This window comes from Astatotilapia calliptera, chromosome 7 (assembly GCF_964374335.1).
Source record: "Astatotilapia calliptera chromosome 7, fAstCal68.1, whole genome shotgun sequence".
Lineage (NCBI taxonomy): Eukaryota > Metazoa > Chordata > Actinopteri > Cichliformes > Cichlidae > Astatotilapia > Astatotilapia calliptera.
Window position 1 is genome coordinate 28,439,997 of NC_137428.1, and position 21,971 is coordinate 28,461,967.

At 37.7% G+C, this 21,971-nt stretch overlaps 1 protein-coding gene across 4 annotated transcripts; it reads right to left on the reverse strand.

The window, feature by feature from the left end:
• Positions 1 to 770: 770 nt before the first annotated feature.
• On the reverse strand, positions 771 to 8,392 carry LOC145430046 (uncharacterized). Of its 4 annotated transcripts, XR_013910434.1 has the most exons (4): positions 4,057 to 8,392; positions 2,408 to 2,524; positions 2,188 to 2,291; positions 771 to 2,083 (listed from the first exon to the last, which is right to left on the reverse strand). XR_013910434.1 is itself a non-coding variant. In XM_080304369.1 (2 exons), exons 1-2 carry the CDS (start codon positions 8,383 to 8,385, stop codon positions 2,519 to 2,521), a joined length of 4,335 nt encoding a protein of 1,444 aa, XP_080160495.1. In that variant the 5' UTR covers positions 8,386 to 8,392; the 3' UTR covers positions 771 to 2,518. The 4 variants fall into 4 exon arrangements, 1 of the variants encoding a protein (XP_080160495.1); XR_013910433.1 differs by having other exon boundaries at positions 771 to 2,291; XR_013910432.1 differs by having other exon boundaries at positions 2,188 to 2,524.
• Between the last annotated feature and the right edge of the window lie 13,579 nt (positions 8,393 to 21,971).

The window sequence follows — 21,971 nt, forward strand, 5'->3', positions numbered from 1 at the left end:
CTCACTCTAGCCCCAACATTCCGTCCCATACACACCCATTATAAACTCTGAAACGGGTGAAAAAACATCATGAAACTTAAACTGGAACTGAAGAAAAAGTATAATAGATATTGAAAAGATAAATACAAGTTGAATAGTTGAATGTCTTGTCTTCGTTTTAAAGTTTGAATGGTGGCTCTATGTCAATGTATGTGGAAGTAGATACAGTTTAAAGAGGATGAAGTTGAATGAGAATTTGAAGGGTCTCCCCATTGAAATACATTATAAATTTTTGTTGAAAAAAGTTGAATAAAATTAAAAATATAAATGTTAAAAATGAGAAAAATAGAAGCAATGTTGTCCAAAAGAATAGGAATCTAACGGTGTTTGAATGGTTTTTCTAAGTTGAACGGTTTTGAAGGAGTTGGCTTTCAAAAAACGTACGGAATAGATAATAATAATAAAATATAACTAGAAAGTGCATTTTCTGAAGAAACTGCAGTGTGAATGCTTGAATCTGAATGTATGCACTGAAATGAATTAATTGCTGAATGTTAAGTTAAAAATCTGAATGAGCTGGAAAATACAGAATTTTTAACCTGAAAATAAAAGTGCAGAACTTTTGAAAGCTGATGTTCACACAGAAGAAGTTGGAAAAAGCTAAGCATGTTTAAAATGTAAATAATAAAAAGATGAGTAATGACAAAAGAAAATTTAGAGTCAGAAAACCTCTGAATGAATATTAAAAGTTCATATTCTTCTAATTGAAATGAACTTAAAAGATGAACAAACATTCTGCAGAAAATACAAACTTTAATATACAGCATGATGTTTTTCAGACATATACACATGTGTATATCATGTTTAATAGTATTACATACATCAATTTGTTTTGTATGTCATAGAAAATAACATAAAAATCTTAAGTCATATTTTACAGCTTCTTTCTGAAAAGGACTGGTAGAATAAAGAAAAATAACTAAATTAAATAACTAAATAAAAAATAATGAGCAACATATGAAATACATGAAAATTCAACTTTTAAAACCACAATCCTGAACCTTTAAATTGTGTTGGTTTCTTAGAACATGGCTGAACAGCTGTTTCTATCGGTCTACTTAATCTTCTGATCTGTCTACACATCTTTTTATTACTCATTCTTTTTTATGTTTTAATGTAAACAGAGTCCACACAGTGGTAAAAGAGAACTGTATAGAGATTTGTGAGTAAACTCAAATGAAAGCCTAAGGTGGTGACACAGTTTAACACATGCAAATAATCAAATAAACACATTAGTCCTTTTTGTGAACATGGATAAATAAGTATCAATACAGCATTGTTCAGCCATGCCACTAAATGCTTTTTTTACACAGTGTTTTAACCTGGGCTCAGACACAAAGTCCCAAATTTAGTTAGTCCCTGACTTTGAGTTGTGGTTATGACTAATTATTATACACAAGGCTTTATCTATCTAAACTCTAAGGACACAAATATGAAAAAACCTATACTTACCAGCTGATACTCCACACTACACACTAGGTGTGCCATGTGACCTGAAACTTTGGTACAAAATCATCATAATCATTCTGTTAACACTGTTTTTTAACACTGTTTGTGTTGCTGTTCAGCAGTTTAAAATGTTTTAGATTGGATTACATGGAATGAATTTGAATTTTCTTGGGGGTTTTTGTATGTGTTTCGTTCTCAGCAGATTTTTTCTTCCATACTGTTGAATTCCAGTTACCACATTTCTGGTCATATGACATCCCAAGTGCCCACTTAAAAAAATCCCCACAGTTAATTCAACATTAAAACAAAATAAAAAAAAATGTTAAATAAATAAAGGTTTGCTCTGTGATGAAATATTAAATAAGCATACATTGTACAGAGCACTAACAATGAAAACAATCCTTTAGCCTGTTGATCAGAGAGAGGCAGTCATTGTATCCATTTAAAACCTGTAATCACAGAGCACAATGTTTCTGTGAAACTATGAAGTCCCATATGATCCTCATCACGTCCAGTGACTTCAGAGTGGATCCTCCCTGTCATCCGGCCAGTGTTTGATGTGTGGCAAGCAGCACAGAAGCAGGATAGCTGAGGACTTTAAAAGAAGAGCAGAAAACGGGAACATATGTAGTTGTAAATGTAAATATCAGTGATACTTGTCTTGTCAAAGGGAATAAAATAATGAAAATGTTAACTTACACACTCATTTAGAGAGGATCTTGACACTGCACAGAGGAGGCACAGTCAGTCTGACAATGATGGTGATCTCCAGGGATGTTTTCCTGCAGCAACATTCCTGCCAACTGGCCGTATGATCCAGAGTAGTTGGTTTGTAATAAACAGAAAGGTGTATATGTTAGGTAGTGTGCACTCAGAGCTGGTCCTAAGAAACAAACACATCCTGTAATAAACTGAATACCTGTAGTAGTGCTGCTGCAAATATGAAGCCCTTCTATCATGAGTGGTTTCAAAGAAGGTGTTTTGGAGGCTCGGTCACAGAAACTGTGCAGTCTGTTCAGTCCTGAGTGTCTCAGCTCTGATGGGGATGGATCACAGAGGGAAACACCTGAGTACAGACATTACAATACACTCTAACACTCCTAAGGTCAAGTGAAAACACAATTTAAACACTTTACAAAGAATGAATACATGTTTTCATGGAAATTATGTCATTAACCCTTTTTGTTGTGAGTAAATCTCACCGACTGCTTGTGGGACAAGCTAGAAGGAGGACTTATCACAGAATGTCTCCTGTGCTCCAGATGTGAAGTCTCACGCTCTGATCGTACGGCGATGAAGATGGTGATGATGAAGCCTCTCTGATCTGTGGCATTACAGTTTCTAGCTGCTATGTGCTTCACACTGTTGGATCTTACATGTGAAGCTTGGAGAAGACACAGGAGGACTGTGTCTCTCTTAAAAAAGAAAAAGAAAAAAGGAAACCTAACACCCCCCCCCTCAGCTCCCACCGTAACCCCCCCCCACTCAACTCCCCAACCTCACACCATCCAATGTCTATACAAATGTAGGGTATCAGCTGGTAACAGAAAGCAAGTGTTACATATGTACTACTTATGTAACACTGCTGAAACATTTCTGGCCAGAAATGTGCAGTTATCAACCCAGACCCACCCTGATGATTGCACTGGCCGAAACATGATAAAAGCTCATAAAAATGTATGTTTCATCGAAAGATTTGTCCAAAAATATAATCGTATACTTTTGAAAAAGTTTAAAGTTTATAACAAACCAAAATAATAACATTTTTGTAAATAGTATTTCAAAATAGAGGCACACATAAAGTGGCTTAACTGTCATTATTGCTGTAATTAGGTTTGTTTGCTTGTTTGTTTGTTTGTTTTTTTAAAAAGCAACCTTTAGTCATTATTGTTCTCTCAGAAACAATGAAGAAGCTGTTGAACATTTATGTGTTGTGTAGGCAATCCTCTGGTCCACCCTCCCTCCCTCCCAGCCACAGTGAGACTGGGGCAGCCTGGCAGGGTGTTGAAGCCTGGCTGCAGAGAGGATATGCCTACACTATTCATTTTAAACTGCTATATTTGATTTTTCTGACATTTATAGGTTACTGTTAGTGAATTTTAGATTTTCTGTGATAAATAAAATTGTCATCTTTTACTGATATCATTACTTAATTCATGTAATTGTATTTTATGTAAACAATTCAAACATTATACTGCAATGCAGAGCGTCAACTTTTAAATATCGCTCTACTTTCTTAAGTCATTCAAAAATATAGATATTACTTACTGTATTCAAAGATCTAGATCATGAATCATCACAGGACAATACACAGTATACTGGGTCATGGTAACTATGGTAGGTCTTCATGACTCCAGAACGGAGACATCGATCTGACTGAGAAATGAAAATTAGGTCAAGCAGTGTGTTCTTCTCTGTGGTAGGGGCAGTGATTACCTGTGCGTATCCCCTAGACTCAAACAGCTCCAGGATTGGTTTGTTTGCACTGGATAAAACATTCTCATTAAAATCACCACAAACTATGATGGGATGACAGTCCATGATCTCCAATGAGTCTAATAGGCTTACCAGGTTTTTCAGGAATGGCCTCAGAGTGTAGTCTGGAGGTCTGTATACAACTGCAATCAGAGCACTGACTGGTGCTTCAACCTTTAAAGCCAGAAATTCAAGGTCAGTTACATTATGGATGTACTGTTTTTCATGCACTTGAATGTCACTTTTCACATAAACAGCAACTCCACCACCACTTCTGTTTGCCATCTGGGGAAAGTTTGTGTAGGACAGGTGTCTGTTGCGTTTGAACAAATTGTAATTTTCCAAGTGGAGACTCTCTGCGACAAAAGAGCCCCGCAGGTGTGTTTCTGTTAGGCACAAAACATCTGCTAGACACAATTCATGGTGACTTTTGATGTCATTAATGTGAGCTGGCAGTCCCTCTGTATTATGATGAACAATGGTGAAAACCTCTGACCTGCTCAGTGTTTGCCTCACGTGTAGAAGAGGCATCATGTCATCAAGGTTGGCTTGTCTCATGTTCTCAAGCGCTGCAGTGATTTCTGGGTTGGTGAATATTTTTTTCTCCTCCATATCAAGAAGATACAGTCCACTGAGAGACGTCACTCTACTGACAGCTACGTAGGCCATGCCGGGCTCAAAAATGCTCTTAAGAGAGACAACAGCTGATGTAGTTGTCATACCCTGTACCTTATGTATTGTACATGCAAAGGCCAGCTTCACTGGGAACTGTCTTCGTACCACTCCTTTCTGCTTCAGATTCTCCTCTGCTCTCTCAATGTACACCATGTCGTCTGCTGGTGTGCGGTTATTCTTTCCAGATGTCTCATTATCCATTTTAAGTCCAAGCTTGATGATGTGTTGGTCGTTTTCAGAGTGAACTACTCTAAGTAGTATTCCAAAAGCTCCATTAACCAAACCATTTTGTATGTCAATGTTTCTGGTGAGCATGACACGAGCTCCTTCTGCAACTTTCAGTGTGTCTGGTAACTCGTTTTTACCTCCTTTCAACGGTCTGTCTTGAAGTGCCATTCTGCCAGTTCTAGGATCTTTTCTATAATCATCTGCATGGATGTCAATGATATGAGTGTGGAGCAGAGCCAGTGTTGCAGAGTTGTGTGCATCCACTTCTTTATTAGTTGCAAAAATGTGCAACGCATCAGTTGGACAAAGGGCTGGTTCAGTTATGGCCTGTGACAACAAATTTCTATCTGCTTCGCAAAGCTCATCCAACTTTCCTTTCACACGAATTCTGTTCAGCATCTCTGCAAAGACAACATCATCTTTCTGACGCATAATCTCAGTCAGAGTGATCATCTGAAAATGCTCCCGCCACAGGTCGATCTCGGACGGGTCGTGCACACAGAGAGGTTTAGACTGTCGCACTGGGGGTAGCTGATAGAAGTCTCCGACAGCAATGACTGACATGCCTCCAAAGGGTCTCCGAGTCCCTTTGATCTGTTTGAGTCTTGCATCTACATATGCAAACAGATGTCTTGACACCATAGACACTTCGTCAATGACGATTATTTCAGCATTCAAAAGTTCTGATCTGACTTCATCCAGCTGATTGCCAAGTCCCTGAATGGGAGGTTTTAAGCTTCTAGGCAGCTTGAGAAGAGAATGCAGTGTTGTTCCAGAAATGTTAAAAGCTGCAGTCCCAGTGAAAGCAGTTAACAGGACAGTGGGTTTTGATATGTCAACGTCGTCTGCATATCTGGGCACTTTGCTCAGTATCTTAGATGCTTCTGAGTAGATGCATTTGATAAGATGTGATTTTCCTGTTCCAGCACCACCATTAATATAAAAGAAAAACTGCTCTGGATTTAGAGCACAGACTCTTTTAATGCACCAGTCTCTAACTGCATAAAATATGCAGGCTTGCTTCTTGTTCAGATTCTGAAACATCTGACGTAACAATGTGGGATCAATAGCAGGGGGTTCCCTGATGGCTCTGACTTCTGTTGAAGCATCAGCCTGACGGCTGTAGTCGGGCACATCTTCCTGTTCATTTTCATTGTCTCGCTCTCTTTCTTGTTCGACAAGTGGCAACCTTACGAGATCTGATTCAGGTGCCAGATTACACCATTCGTCAGTCACACCTCTGTTCTGCTCATATTCCTCAACAGCGCTCTCGATCTCCTCACTGTTTTTCTCATATTTTTCTCTGTTTCTTTTGACAATGTGTTGCACGTACTCAAGATGGTCAGTACCTGGTAGCTGTACACAGCCAGCACCATAGAAAGCCTGATAGGTTGGCAACGATGGTGTTTTCAGTTCGTGGTCTGAACGATGAGGAAGGTACAGTTTAAGCAGTCTTCCGTAATATTGCTCTGGATGTTTTTCTTGTGAGCAGCGGTGAAATCTGATGATAGCAGGCTTATTGTTTTTGCGCCTTTGCACAAACCCCATCTCATTGAGAAGGGGCAAAACATCTTTACCTTTTTTCTGTTGGCCATAGACAATCCTGCAAGTAGCAGCAAAGTCTGCCATGCACATCTCCTCATACTCTGGTGTTTCAGGTCTGGCTTTGTATTTGTCATTCAAAGATGTCATCCAAACATTGGAAGACTCAGGTGTTGTGTTGTCCAGAACTGACAGGGGACGACTCATTTTCACAGGATTATCATCAGTTGGAATGAATATTACAGCACGTGAGCATTGCTTCATGTGAAGACCACATGCACGAGCAACACACTCCTGTGCACTGATCTCTCGCTTCTTTGAATATGCCTGCATGACGGCTCTCATTTCATCGCACTCATTTACACTGTCCTTATGGGAGTTCTCAATGACAGTTTTCAGGTACTCAGATAGCCCGCCCTCTTTTTTTGATATATATTTCATTAAATAATTTGCAGCACCAAAAGCATCTAAAACAAAGCTTATGTCGATATTACTGTTCCAGGCTTCAAGCAGATGTGGATTATAGCCGTTTATCCAAGAGTCTTTTGGATCACGCTTTAGTATGATCGTACTCCTCATGTTCATTTTATTCAGGTATCTCTCATATTCTGCATGTGTCAACTTGCATCTTTCCAAGAGCTGCTCTAAACTCATGGAAGCAGTTTCAGGTTCATTCAGCAGCTGGTTCAGTGGTCTGAGCTTGTTCTTTGCCGTTTCTACTTCCAGTGCATCATCCTCACTGGGTCTTGTGATCATTGTCTCATTGCAGGGTGGTTTGGGAAAACCAAAACGGCACCCGGAGCTTAAACTCCTAAAGCACGTCTTTGTGTGGTTCTTACTGTGTTTTTGCACTTCTGTTACTTTTTTGTACAGTTCAGGTTGTTTATGTGGATCAGGCAGCTGAGCTGTGATGTATTTGTTTATAAAATCAAGAACAGTTTGCTCATCATCCTCCTCAAACACAGGAGCACCTTCTACCCACAGGAGGCAGTGTATGTGTGGGCTTCCTCTGTGCTGAAACTCAACTCTGTAAAAGTAGTCAATGACTTTGCCAAGTGGCTCTGCGGGAGATAAGAGTAAATCTCTGAATAATGCTTCAACTCTCTTGTCAAACATGCGCATTGTTGTGACAGGATTGCTTCTCAGGATGTCACACTTTGCTGACCAGTCGAGTCCTTCAAAATTCACTTGTTCACCTTGCTGCCTTGTTATTGCCTCGATCACTTCAGGCCAGCGCATTTCAGCAGCTGAAAATGTGCAAAAGAACGTGGGAGTTCCCAACTGTCTGATCATGGCAAAAAGATCTCTTGTTGTTTTCTCCCAATAGGCTGGGGTTCCTCTCAGAGGCTGCATGAATCTCACTGCATCTTTATTTCGCACCAGTTTCTCCACCTCATGTTTATCTTGTAACATGCCTGAGGTTATTTTTCTACCATCTCTGGTCAGAGGCTTTGCCTTCCTTAACTGTACTGTCATGCTGGATGTAGCCAAGTGTATTTCAGTCACAAACTGTGCAAAGAACAAATAGTTTGTGTCTTTGGCAAAACGATCATCAATGCAGAAAAGTCTTGATTTGAAATACCCACTGGGGGATACTTTGATCAGCCTTCTTTCATCAAGTGTGTTTTGGCCTGTAGGAAACTGCACAGGGAAGGCCATGGCCTCCAGTTTAGGTGTTTTGAAAAAACTTATTGGATTGTTTCTCTCTGCAGGAGCAACAGAGTAGATTCCTTCACTGAAACATAATATCTCCTCAGCCACATCAGGGGGCTGCAAACAGGACTCGAGTGCAAAACCACCATTAGTCAGTCCATCTGCTTGCTCTGAATCATCTCTCATCTGTTCATGCGATTGTTCACCATCACAGGGTAACGTGTCAATGTCCTGTTCATTTTTATTTTGTGCTTCACTCAGTGCATTTTTCTCACAGCTGTCAATTTCCATTAAATCAGCCTCATCATAATCGTCCTCATTCATGTTTTCATCATCATCATCATCATCATCATCATCTTCATCAGGAAGTGTTGGATCACACAGCTCAGCATCATCTCTGATGCTCACATCCTTATACTGTGGATGAATCTGCTTGAGTTTATGCAGTGCTTGCACAAGTTTAGACCAGCTTACAGTCTGAAACAGCTGATGACCTTTGTAAGACAAGCGTCTCTTCAGTTTTATTCTCATGACCTGAGAATTAATTCTCAATCGAGGCAATGCTTCAACAGTTTCCTGTACCTCGGATGGGACACAGACCACATTTCCTCTAATTGCTCTTTGTCTGCCTTTGGGAAGAGGAATGATCTTGGCAAATGGTATGCACTTGGCTATGAGATGTCTCTCCAGTATGTTGAGATCAGACAGTTCAGGTGGAGTATCAGCAAGATCCATTTTATTGGCAACAGCAAGTGCTGGCATGGATCCATTTTTAAGATGATCGTGGCAGGTGTGACAAATCCACTCTCTCTTTCTCTCATCGGGAACATTGCACTGCTCATTTCTGCAGTTTTCATCACAAACATGAACAAATCTTCCAGTCAAACATGTTGCAACCACATGTGGGTTTTTGACATACTTTGACCTTGTGCAGGGTCGCACTTGGTTTGGAAATGAAGCCTTGAAACAGACAGTACATGGGTATGATGGTCCAGCTTTGATTTGGGATTTGAACACAGATATGGCCTCGTTGATCACACTGTTGTCACTCTCTTGGGTTTGTCTGTTCACCCATCTGTATTTCCTTTTTATTTTCATGGCACATCTCATGTTGTGCATAATCCTGAATGCAAGATTACTTTGATACCTGTCTCGCATTAGTTGTTTCATTAGTTGTCTGTGTCTTACTCTGAATGCATTGTCATGTGCATAACGCTGAGTCACTCGAGATCTCTGTCTCTCTCTGAATTCAGGGTTTTCTTGATACCTTTTAGTGATATAGTTTTTTTGTTTTTGTCTAAATTCAGCATTGTCACAGTAGCGTCTTTTAATATATTGTTGTTGTTTCTTTCTAACTGTAGCATTCTCAGAAAAACGTTTTTTAACATATTGTTTTTGTTTCTTTCTGAATTCATCATTCTCACAGTAACGTCTTTTCATATACTGTTGTTGCTTCCGTTTAACTTCAGGGTTCTTTTTAAATGCCTCGCTTGTGCAAGACTTTTTCTTTTCTTTGTACTCTTTGTTTGAAGCATACTTTTGTCGTTCTTTCCTTTTTTGGTTTTCTTTTCTCTGATTTCTGGGTTTCTCTGATGCCATTAATCTTCTTCTCATTTTTTGCCTTTGTTGTTTATTAACTTTTTTCACTTTTTGTAAAACTATATCAGAAAGGTCACAGGCAGCAACATTTGTTATGGCAGCATTTGATTGACATGAAAAAGCATCACTTGATGGAAGGAAACTTAATTCACTGCATAGTTCTTCAGTTGGTATATTAGGAGGTTCATTCTGATCTTCATATGATGTGAACTGAGTCACGTGGACTTCTTTTTGTTTCACCGGTGGCGTACAAATGGACATTTGACAAAAGATGTTCTCAGTCAGATCAGTCGTTGTGTTTCTCCTTGGAGTAGAGGGGTTTGCTTCATCAACAGTTGTATCAGAGTGAGTAGATGCCACAGCAGTGGCAGCTGTTGGTCTGCAGACTGTGTCTGTGATAGTATCACTCAGGTTGACTGTGCTCATACTGTAGAACTGCACAGGCTTCAGTTCATAGTTACAAGAGGGTGATATCTCCATCATTTCATAAGAATCTTGGATCCTCTTAATCATGTCACTGAGGAGTGTGAATTTCAGCATCACTGCTGTACCACGATTACGTGACTGTAGTAGTAGAGGAAGACCACTGGGTGTTCTGGAGTGTGGATCAAAGAAACCATATTTGCCTGATGTGGATCTGAACACTGCGATACACAATCCACTCATAATCAATAAGGCATACTGCACATCTGACAACAGGCAGCTCAGTCCTGCTTCTAAGCTGAGAAAGGTATCTACTGCTTCCTCTGGAGGTTCTTCAAATGTCCCATACCGGGAAGGCTGTGTCATGTCGACATCATACATAGACCAGCGAGCATCAACTTTGTCTGGCAGCTCATCGGTTGCCAAATGAATATTTTTAGGAAATCTTTTCTTGGCCTCTTTGTACATCACATCACCTTTATCCAAGACCAGATTAAGGTCAGCTGTAGTCATGTTATCATTCTCATGAAGGAAAGCAAGAAATGTGAGTGAGTTACATGTGCACTGCTTGTTTCTGGAGTCTCCATATTTGGGATGAGCCTGGCTGTGAGATGCACAGATATGTGTAACAGAGGGCTGGTTTTCAAAGTTCACTCTTTCTGCATGAGATGGTCCTGCCACATCACTGTGACGGCCTCTTTTTACAATATCAGCATAACCCACCTGTGGGGCACTTGACACCTCAGGTTGGTCTCTATGGTTTACCTGATGATCATTAAATTCATGCTGCAATCCAATCTTTACAGCATCTGCATAGGATACCTGTTGTACATGTGCAGGAACATGTTGACCTGCCTGTTTGACACCATCAGCATTGGTCTTTGCAGACACAAAGTCTTCTGCAGAGCTCTGAGGAAAATCACACTCAGCTTGTTCACATGTTGGTACTTCAAGAAACTCATGGAACTTCTTCCAGCGTTGTTTTGCAGCTTGTGACTTTTTCTGCTTCCTTGGCATTTTTACACAAGTGTTTCTCTTAGTCTTTAGAAAATATGTTTATAAAATAAGAGTGGCACAGAGCAGGAGATGTTTTCTTTGTCTTTATATTTCAGTTTTTATTTCTCAGAAACGGATGTCTTTGTTTGTTTGACAGTTTGTCAGTCGAGAGAATAATATGCACTCTCTTTATTGGCTTGGCACAACTTAGCAGCAAGCGCAAAGTGAAAAACAGCTAGAGAGAAAATTTAGAAGAGAGAACAGACAGAGCAGGAGAAACACGGCTGGGAAATCACAATCAAACCGTGAATTAGAGTTTTCTTTATTTGTTCAGTTTGTTCTCAGGTAGAGGCAATATGCACTCTTTATTGCTTTAATGGCTTGGCATTTTTCAGCAGCAAGCCAAGAGTGAAAAACAGGTAGAGAGAAAATTTAGCAGAGAGAACAGACAGAGCAGGAGAGACACGGCTTTAAATCAAACCGCAGAGTTTTCTTTGTTTGTTCAGTTTGTTCTCAGGTTGAGGCAAAATATGCACTCTTTATTGTTTTATTGGCTTGTGCATTTTTCAGCAGCAAGCCAAAGAGTGAAAAACAGGTAGAGAGAAAATTTAGCAGAGAGAACAGACAGAGCAGGAGAGACGCGGCTTTAAATCAAACCGCAATAAGATTCTTGGTTTGGCAAAATTTCTCACAAACCACAGGGTGAAATACAGATGGAAAGAAGGCAGAGACAACAGGTGGAGTAGGACAGAAGATAGAGGGGTTGGGGGGTTGGGATGTGAGATAGAAGACTGGAGATCTGGTCCTTGTTCTTCTTCTGCACACTGTGAACAAAAAACAAGAAAAAAAAATAATTTTAATAAAATTATATCACATGGTAATTGTATGAACTAATTGTGACTACTGAAAAAGGACAAAACAAATATTCAAGCTAAACTGTTGTCGGCTGCCATGTGCAAAAAGTTGCACAATTTGGCACTTTTTAAAAGAATAAATATTTAATTAAATTCAGCAATAATATTTTTAAATACAAATATGATTGAGTGAATTGTTAACTAATCACATGTAATGTGCAAAAATGTACGAAAAAAATATTTTAGCCCAATTGTTAAGCTGAACTTATGTGTATTTATTATAAAAATGTGTTTAAAAGGTCTAGCACAAAGTTTGAACCCATCACTTTAAAGCTTATATTAGTCAGACTCTTTTTTTAAAAATTTGGTGTACTTCTCTAACAGTATATGCACACCTACCAGGCAAAGCACAGATGTGAGTCAAGTTCCTGAAAGTGTAAGACAAGAAATAACATGTTAGTTGTCTGTACAGTGTTATCAGACTAACAAAAAAACAAAGCCCACACGACATGATACACTGAACTTATAGTCAGCAGGGTAATTATAGAGTAATATAGCACACCAGCTGATACAGCAGCCATTTTATAATTCAAACTAATTAACTGAAGTATTTATTTAAGTACTTATATAAGGCTACTGTTAGACTGTTACTAGCCTTAGCATCGCTGCTAACGCTAGCATTCCTGCTAGGGTTAGCACTTCAGTTAGTGTTAGCACTGCTGGTAGAACTAGCACTCTTACTGTTAAAACTGAGGCACAATGGCAATAATAAAGCTCATTTGTTACTTTTGTCTCACTGACCGCCAATAAATATCACAGGAATATCACAGGAATATTCTTTTTGTCAGTTAAAAACTGCTAAGGCTAGTGTTGGCACTATAGCTAGCGTTAGCATTGATGCTAGCATTAGCATCGAAGCTAGCATTAGCACTGCTACTAACAGCAAAAGTCATAAAGTACTCTTACTGTTAAAACTGAGGCACAATGGCAATAATAAATCTCATTTGTTACTTTTGTCTCACTGACCGCCAATAAATATCACAGGAATATCACAAGAATATTCTTTTTGTCAGTTAACAACTGCTAAGGCTAGTGTTAGCACTATAGCTAGCATTAGCATTGAAGCTAGCGTTAGCACTGCTGCTAACAGCAAAAGTCATAAACCTATATAAATGGTAGCAAAGGTTATTCTTTTTTTGCTTTCTTTATTCTTTGAACTCTGTTGAACTTTAAAAAGACTTGATATGTGAGTTTAAATGTCAAACATGTATTTTTACCATCATAAAATTAAAACCGTGCTGTACTGAGTGTATTGTACTTACCACAGCAGAGAGCAAAGCGGAATGACGGCAGTTGGTGCAGTGATTAGTTAAAGACTGATGAGGCGTTCATGTGGTGCTTGGAAATTTGAGCATCAGTTTGAACATCAATAATGAGCATATATATTTCTCTGTCATAGAGAGACAGAGAAAAAAATACACAAGACTCACCAGCATACAAATTGGTACTTTTTCTCTTTATGTCACTCATTCGCTTATACTCAGGAAAGAGGGCAACTGGCATTAAATTAGCAAATAAAAAGTATGTCATCTTGAACTGTTTTATGGATTTTATTTTAAGACTACTTTGAGCGTATTCGTGGGGAGATAAACTATACAGACTAAAAACAGAGACATTAAATGAGATTCGATTATTTAAAATGTGGGAAAATACACTACAGACAGGTAGATGCTGTGAGCTTTAATTATCCAGTCAGAAAAGATTATTTTAAAGTCATCAACTGACTAAAACTGCTGAGGTATGAAAAACCTGTGTGGAGAAGACAAGTCCACAATCAACTTGAATTTAACAGGGCAATAATTCAGGGCTCTATTCAGTTAGCCTATATTAACTACTGACATACTGTTAATCTGTGGCAAAAGCCTGTCAAACCTGTCTTATTGTACCTATTGAAAAAGTTAATCTTACTACAACTGCTTAGATGTAACACACATTTTTGATTTAATCTTGGCAGAGTGAGAGACAGAGCTCGTTAAGCAGGCAGGTGTGAGCCTGGTTGCTATAGTGACTGCACCCAAGGGCTCCATACACACGGACACAGACATGTGGACTGAAATGAATTAATTGCTGAATTTTGAGTTAAAAATTTTGAATGAGATAAAAAAACAAAAAAAACAACCTGAATTTAACCTGAAAACAACAGTGCTGAACTGCTAAAAGCTGAAGGTTACACAGAAGAAGAAGTTGGAAAAAAGCTGAAAATGTTTTAATTGTAAATTAGAAAAACCTAAGAAATGAGAAAAGAACATTTAGAGTCAGAAAACATCTGAAAGAATATTAAAAGGTCATATTCTTTGAATCACTGAATGACTCAAATGTGATCCCTCCACTTGGATCCACACAGTTTAAAAAGTTGACATCTCTGAGCTTTGAAAGACAAGATGTTGGAAAGAGAACAACGATGGTGACGTTTTGAGGGTAAAATGATGGCTTTAACACTGTGGACACAGCAGCAGTTGAAAGAGAAGTGTTTAAGATGAATCTTGGCAGAGTGGCAGAGAGAGCTCGTTAAGCAGGCAGGTGTGAGCCTGGTTGCTATAGTGACTGCACCCAATGGCTCCATACACACGACACAGACATGCACCTCACTTTTGCTGCTTAAAATGAACAGAAAAGTCAGGCCGAAACAAATCGTTCCCAAATGAAAAGTACATGTCGTACTGACAAAATTCTTTCACCGTGAGCGACAGCCATGTCTAGTCTACCAAATTCTCAGTTTTCATGCCTGTGGAGTTTATTATATGGACGTGGTGACAGTGTAAAGACACCATGCTCTTCTGATTTTCAAACGAACCTTCTGAGCCATTTTAACATTAGAGTCTATGGAAGAGTTGGAGGGAGGAGGCTGTGCATTGGTGACATTTATGAAAGAACCATAACACCTAGTACAATAGTAAACACATTGGATGAAAGAGGACAGCCATGGCTACGTTTTGAGGGTAAAATCATACCTGTAGAGCAAACGCTGCGGACACAGCAGCAGTTTTAAAAAAGATTTTAAGATAAATTTTTTTGCTCCTCTCACTCTAGCAGTTGAGCTGCCTCACTCTAGCCCCAACATTCCGTCCCATACACACCCATTATAAACTCTGAAACGGGTGAAAAAACATCATGAAACTTAAACTGGAACTGAAGAAAAAGTATAATAGATATTGAAAAGATAAATACAAGTTGAATAGTTGAATGTCTTGTCTTCGTTTTAAAGTTTGAATGGTGGCTCTATGTCAATGTATGTGGAAGTAGTAAGAGTTTAAAAATGAATAAGTTGAATGAGGATTTGAAGGGTCTCCCCATTGAAATACATTATAAATTTTTGTTGAATAAAGTTGAATAAAATTAAAAATATAAATGTTAAAAATGAGAAAAATAGAAGCAATGTTGTCCAAAAGAATAGGAATCTAACGATGTTTGAATGGTTTTTCTAAGTTGAACGGTTTTGAAGGAGTAGGCTTTCAAAAAACGTACGGAATAGATAAAATATAATAATAAAGATTAGAAGAACAATACTGTGAATGCTTTTCAAGCATTCACACTAATAACTAGAAAGTGCATTTTCTGAAGAAACTGCAGTGTGAATGCTTGAATCTGAATGTATGCATTGAAATGAAATAATTACTGAATTTAAGTTAAAAATTTTGAATGAGATAAAAAAAAACCCGAATTTAACCTGAAAACAAAAGTGCTGAACTGCTAAAAGCTGAAGGTTACACAGAAGAAGAAGTTGGAAAAAAGCTGAAAATGTTTTAAATGTAAATTAGAAAAACCTAAGAAATGAGAAAAGAACATTTAGAGTCAGAAAACATCTGAAAGAATATTAAAAGTTCATATTCTTTGAATCACTGAATGACTAAAATGTGATCCCTCCACTTGGACCCACACAGTTTAAAAAGTTTACATCTCTGAGCTTTGAAAGACAAGATGTTGGAAAAAGAACAACGATGGCGACGTTTTGAGGGTAAAATGATGGCTTTAACACTGTGGACACAGCAGCAGTTGAAAGAGAAGTGTTTAAGATGAATTTTGGCAGAGTGGCAGAGAGAGCTCGTTAAGCAGGCAGGTGTGAGCCTGGTTGCTATAGTGACCGCACCCAATGGCTCCATACACACGGACACAGACATGCACCTCACTTTTGCTGCTTAAAATGAACAGAAAAGTCAGGCCGAAACAAATCGCTCCCAAATGAAAAGTAAAAGTCGTATTGACAAAATTCTTTCACTGTGAGCGACAGCAATGTCTAGTCTACCAAATTCTCAGTTTTCATGTCTGTGGAGTTTATTATATGGACGTGGTGACAGTGGAAAGACACCATGCTCTTCTGATTTTCAAACGAACCTTCTGAGCCATTTTAACATTAGAGTCTATGGAAGAGTTGGAGGGAGGAGGCTGTGCATTGGTGACATTTATGAAAGAACCATAACACCTAGTACAATAGTAAACACATTGGATGAAAGAGGACAGCCATGGCTACGTTTTGAGGGTAAAATCATACCTGTAGAGCAAACGCTGTGGACACAGCAGCAGTTTTAAAAAAGATTTTAAGATTAATTTTTTTGCTCCTCTCACTCTAGCAGTTGAGCTGTCTCACTCTAGCCCCAACATTCCGTCCCATACACACCCATTATAAACTCTGAAACGGGTGAAAAAACATCATGAAACTTAAACTGGAACTGAAGAAAAAGTATAATAGATATTGAAAAGATAAATACAAGTTGAATAGTTGAATGTCTTGTCTTCGTTTTAAAGTTTGAATGGTGGCTCTATGTCAATGTATGTGGAAGTAGTAAGAGTTTAAAAATGAGTAAGTTGAATGAGGATTTGAAGGGTCTCCCCATTGAAATACATTATAAATTTTTGTTGAATAAAGTTGAATAAAATTAAAAATATAAATGTTAAAAATGAGAAAAATAGAAGCAATGTTGTCCAAAAGAATAGGAATCTAACGATGTTTGAATGGTTTTTCTAAGTTGAACGGTTTTGAAGGAGTAGGCTTTCAAAAAACGTACGGAAAAATAAAATATAATAATAATAATAAAGATTAGAAGAACAATACTGTGAATGCTTTTCAAGCATTCACACTAATAAAGATTAGAAGAACAATACTGTGAATGCTTTTCAAGCATTCACACTAATAAAGATTAGAAGAACAATACTGTGAATGCTTTTCAAGCATTCACACTAATAATAATAATAAAGATTAGAATAACAATACTGTGAATGCTTTTCAAGCATTCACACTAATAAAGATTCGAATAACAATACTGTGAATGCTTTTCAAGCATTCACACTAACTAGAAAGTGCATTTTCTGAAGAAACTGCAGTGTGAATGCTTGAATCTGAATGTATGCACTGAAATGAATTAATTGCTGAATTTTGAGTTAAAAATATTGAATGAAATTAAAAAAAAAAAAACCAAAAAAAAAAACCAACCAAATTTAACTTGAAAACAAAGGTGCTGAACTGCTAAAAGCTGAAGGTTACACAGAAGCAGAAGTTGGAAAAAAGCTGAAAATGTTTTAAATGTAAATTAGAAAACCCTAAGAAATGAGAAAAGAACATTTAGAGTCAGAAAACATCTGAATGAATATTAAAAGGTCATATTCTTTGAATCACTGAATGACTCAAATGTGATCCCTCCACTTTGATCCACACAGTTTAAAAAGTTTAAATGCCTGAGCTTTGAAAGATACGGTGTTGGAAAGAGAACAATAATGGCGACAATTTGAGGGTAAAATGATGGCTGTAACACTGTGGACACAGCAGCAGTTGAAAGAGAAGTGCTTAAGATGAATCTTGGTACAGTGGCAGGCAGAGCTCGTTAAGCAGGCAGGTGTGAGCCTGGTTGCTATAGTGACCGCACCCAATGGCTCCATACACACGTACACAGACATGCGCCTCACTTTTGCTGCTTAAAATGAACAGAAAAGTCAGGCCGAAACAAATCGTTCCCAAATGAAAAGTAAAAGTCGTATTGACAAAATTCTTTCACTGTGAGCGACAGCAATGTCTAGTCTACCTAATTCTCAGTTTTCATGCCTGTGGAGCTTATTATATGGACGTGGTGACAGTGGAAAGACACCATGCTCTTCTGATTTTCAAACGAACCTTCTGAGCAAGTTTAACATTAGAGTCTATGGAAGAGTTGGAGGGAGGAGGCTGTGCATTGGTGGCATTTATGAAAGAACCATAACACCTAGTACAATAGTAAACACATTGGATGAAAGAGGACAGCGATGGCTACGTTTTGAGGGTAAAATCATACCTGTAGAGCAAACGCTGCGGACACAGCAGCAGTTTTAAAAAATATTTTAAGATTAATTTTTTTGCTCCTCTCACTCTAGCAGTTGAGCTGCCTCACTCTAGCCCCAACATTCCGTCCCATACACACCCATTATAAACTCTGAAACGGGTGAAAAAACATCATGAAACTTAAACTGGAACTGAAGAAAAAGTATAATAGATATTGAAAAGATAAATACAAGTTGAATAATTGAATGTCTTGTCTTCGTTTTAAAGTTTGAATGGTGGCTCTATGTCAATGTATGTGGAAGTAGTAAGAGTTTAAAAATGAGTAAGTTGAATGAGAATTTGAAGGGTCTCCCCATTGAAATACATTATAAATTTTTGTTGAATAAAGTTGAATAAAATTAAAAATATAAATGTTAAAAATGAGAAAAATAGAAGCAGTCATGTCCAAAAGAATAGGAATCTAACGGTGTTTGAATGGTTTTTCTAAGTTGAACGGTTTTGAAGGAGTTAGATGCCAAAAAACGTACGGAATATATAACTAGAAAGTGCATTTTCTGAAGAAACTGCAGTGTGAATGCTTGAATCTGAATGTATGCACTGAAATGAATTAATTGCTGAATTTTGAGTTAAAAATATTGAATGAGATTTAAAAACAAACAAAAAAAAACCACGAATTTAACCTGAAAACAAAGGTGCTGAACTGCTAAAAGCTGAAGGTTACACAGAAGGAGGAGTTGGAAAAAAACTGAAAATGTTTTAAATGTAAATTAGAAAACCCTAAGAAATGAGAAAAGAACATTTAGAGTCAGAAAACATCTGAATGAATATTAAAAGGTCATATTCCTTGAATCACTGAATGACTAAAATGTGATCCCTCCACTTTGATCCACACAGTTTAAAAAGTTTACATCTCTGAGCTTTGAAAGACAAGATGTTGGAAAGAGAACAATAATGGCGACAATTTGAGGGTAAAATGATGGCTGTAACACTGTGGACACAGCAGCAGTTGAAAGAGAAGTGCTTAAGATGAATCTTGGTACAGTGGCAGGCAGAGCTCGTTAAGCAGGCAGGTGTGAGCCTGGTTGCTATAGTGACCGCACCCAATGGCTCCATACACACGTACACAGACATGCGCCTCACTTTTGCTGCTTAAAATGAACAGAAAAGTCAGGCCGAAACAAATCGTTCCCAAATGAAAAGTAAAAGTCGTATTGACAAAATTCTTTCACCGTGAGTGACAGCAATGTCTAGTCTACTGAATTCTCAGTTTTCATGCCTGTGGAGTTTATTATATGGACGTGGTGACAGTGGAAAGACACCATGCTCTTCTGATTTTCAAACGAACCTTCTGAGCCATTTTAACATTAGAGTCTATGGAAGAGTTGGAGGGAGGAGGCTGTGCATTGGTGACATTTACGAAAGAACCATAACACCTAGGACAATAGTAAACACATTGGATGAAAGAGGACAGCGATGGCTACGTTTTGAGGGTAAAATCATACCTGTAGAGCAAACGCTGCGGACACAGCAGCAGTTTTAAAAAAGATTTTAAGATTAATTTTTTTGCTCCTCTCACTCTAGCAGTTGAGCTGTCTCACTCTAGCCCCAACATTCCGTCCCATACACACCCATTATAAACTCTGAAACGGCTGAAAAAACATCATGAAACTTAAACTGGAACTGAAGAAAAAGTATAATAGATATTGAAAAGATAAATACAAGTTGAATAGTTGAATGTCTTGTCTTCGTTTTAAAGTTTGAATGGTGGCTCTATGTCAATGTATGTGGAAGTAGTAAGAGTTTAAAAATGAGTAAGTTGAATGAGAATTTGAAGGGTCTCCCCATTGAAATACATTATAAATTTTTGTTGAAAAAAGTTGAATAAAATTAAAAATATAAATGTTAAAAATGAGAAAAATAGAAGCAATGTTGTCCAAAAGAATAGGAATCTAACGGTGTTTGAATGGTTTTTCTAAGTTGAACGGTTTTGAAGGAGTAGGCTTTCAAAAAACGTACGGAATAGATAATAATAAAATAGAATAACTAGAAAGTGCATTTTCTGAAGAAACTGCAGTGTGAATGCTTGAATCTGAATGTATGCACTGAAATGAATTAATTGCTGAATTTTGAGTTAAAAATATTGAATGAGATTAAAAAAAAACAAAAAAAAAAAAACGAATTTAACCTGAAAACAAAGGTGCTGAACTGCTAAAAGCTGAAGGTTACACAGAAGAAGGAGTTGGAAAAAAACTGAAAATGTTTTAAATGTAAATTAGAAAACCCTAAGAAATGAGAAAAGAACATTTAGAGTCAGAAAACATCTGAATGAATATTAAAAGGTCATATTCTTTGAATCACTGAATGACTCAAATGTGATCCCTCCACTTTGATCCACACAGTTTAAAAAGTTTAAATGCCTGAGCTTTGAAAGATACGGTGTTGGAAAGAGAACAATAATGGCGACAATTTGAGGGTAAAATGATGGCTTTAACACTGTGGACACAGCAGCAGTTGAAAGAGAAGTGTTTAAGATGAATCTTGGCAGAGTGGCAGAGAGAGCTCGTTAAGCAGGCAGGTGTGAGCCTGGTTGCTATAGTGACTGCACCCAGTGGCTCCATACACACGGACACAGACATGCACCTCACTTTTGCTGCTTAAAATGAACAGAAAAGTCAGGCCGAAACAAATCGCTCCCAAATGAAAAGTAAAAGTCGTATTGACGAAATTCTTTCACCGTGAGCGACAGCAATGTCTAGTCTACCTAATTCTCAGTTTTCATGCCTGTGGAGCTTATTATATGGACGTGGTGACAGTGTAAAGACACCATGCTCTTCTGATTTTCAAACGAACCTTCTGAGCAAGTTTAACATTAGAGTCTATGGAAGAGTTGGAGGGAGGAGGCTGTGCATTGGTGACATTTATGAAAGAACCATAACACCTAGTACAATAGTAAACACATTGGATGAAAGAGGACAGCGATGGCTACGTTTTGAGGGTAAAATGATACCTGTAGAGCAAACGCTGAGGACACAGCAGCAGTTTTAAAAAAGATTTTAAGATTAATTTTTTTGCTCCTCTCACTCTAGCAGTTGAGCTGCCTCACTCTAGCCCCAACATTCCGTCCCATACACACCCATTATAAACTCTGAAACGGGTGAAAAAACATCATGAAACTTAAACTGGAACTGAAGAAAAAGTATAATAGATATTGAAAAGATAAATACAAGTTGAATAGTTGAATGTCTTGTCTTCGTTTTAAAGTTTGAATGGTGGCTCTATGTCAATGTATGTGGAAGTAGTAAGAGTTTAAAAATGAGTAAGTTGAATGAGGATTTGAAGGGTCTCCCCATTGAAATACATTATAAATTTTTGTTGAATAAAGTTGAATAAAATTAAAAATATAAATGTTAAAAATATGAAAAATAGAAGCAGTGTTGTCCAAAAGAATAGGAATCTAACGGTGTTTGAATGGTTTTTCTAAGTTGAACGGTTTTGAAGTTATAGGATTACAAAAAACGTACGGAATACAGAATAAAATATAATAATAACTAGAAAGTGCATTTTCTGAAGAAACTGCAGTGTGAATGCTTGAATCTGAATGTATGCACTGAAATGAATTAATTGCTGAATTTTGAGTTAAAAATATTGAATGAGATAAAAAACAAAACAAAAAAAAAAACCGAATTTAACCTGAAAACAAAGGTGCTGAACTGCTAAAAGCTGAAGGTTAC

What these genes read in the sequence shown, in the direction of transcription:
- LOC145430046 (XM_080304369.1), bottom strand. Translation starts at nt 8,385, where the DNA reads ATGAATGAGGACGATTATGATGAGGCTGATTTAATGGAAATTGACAGC.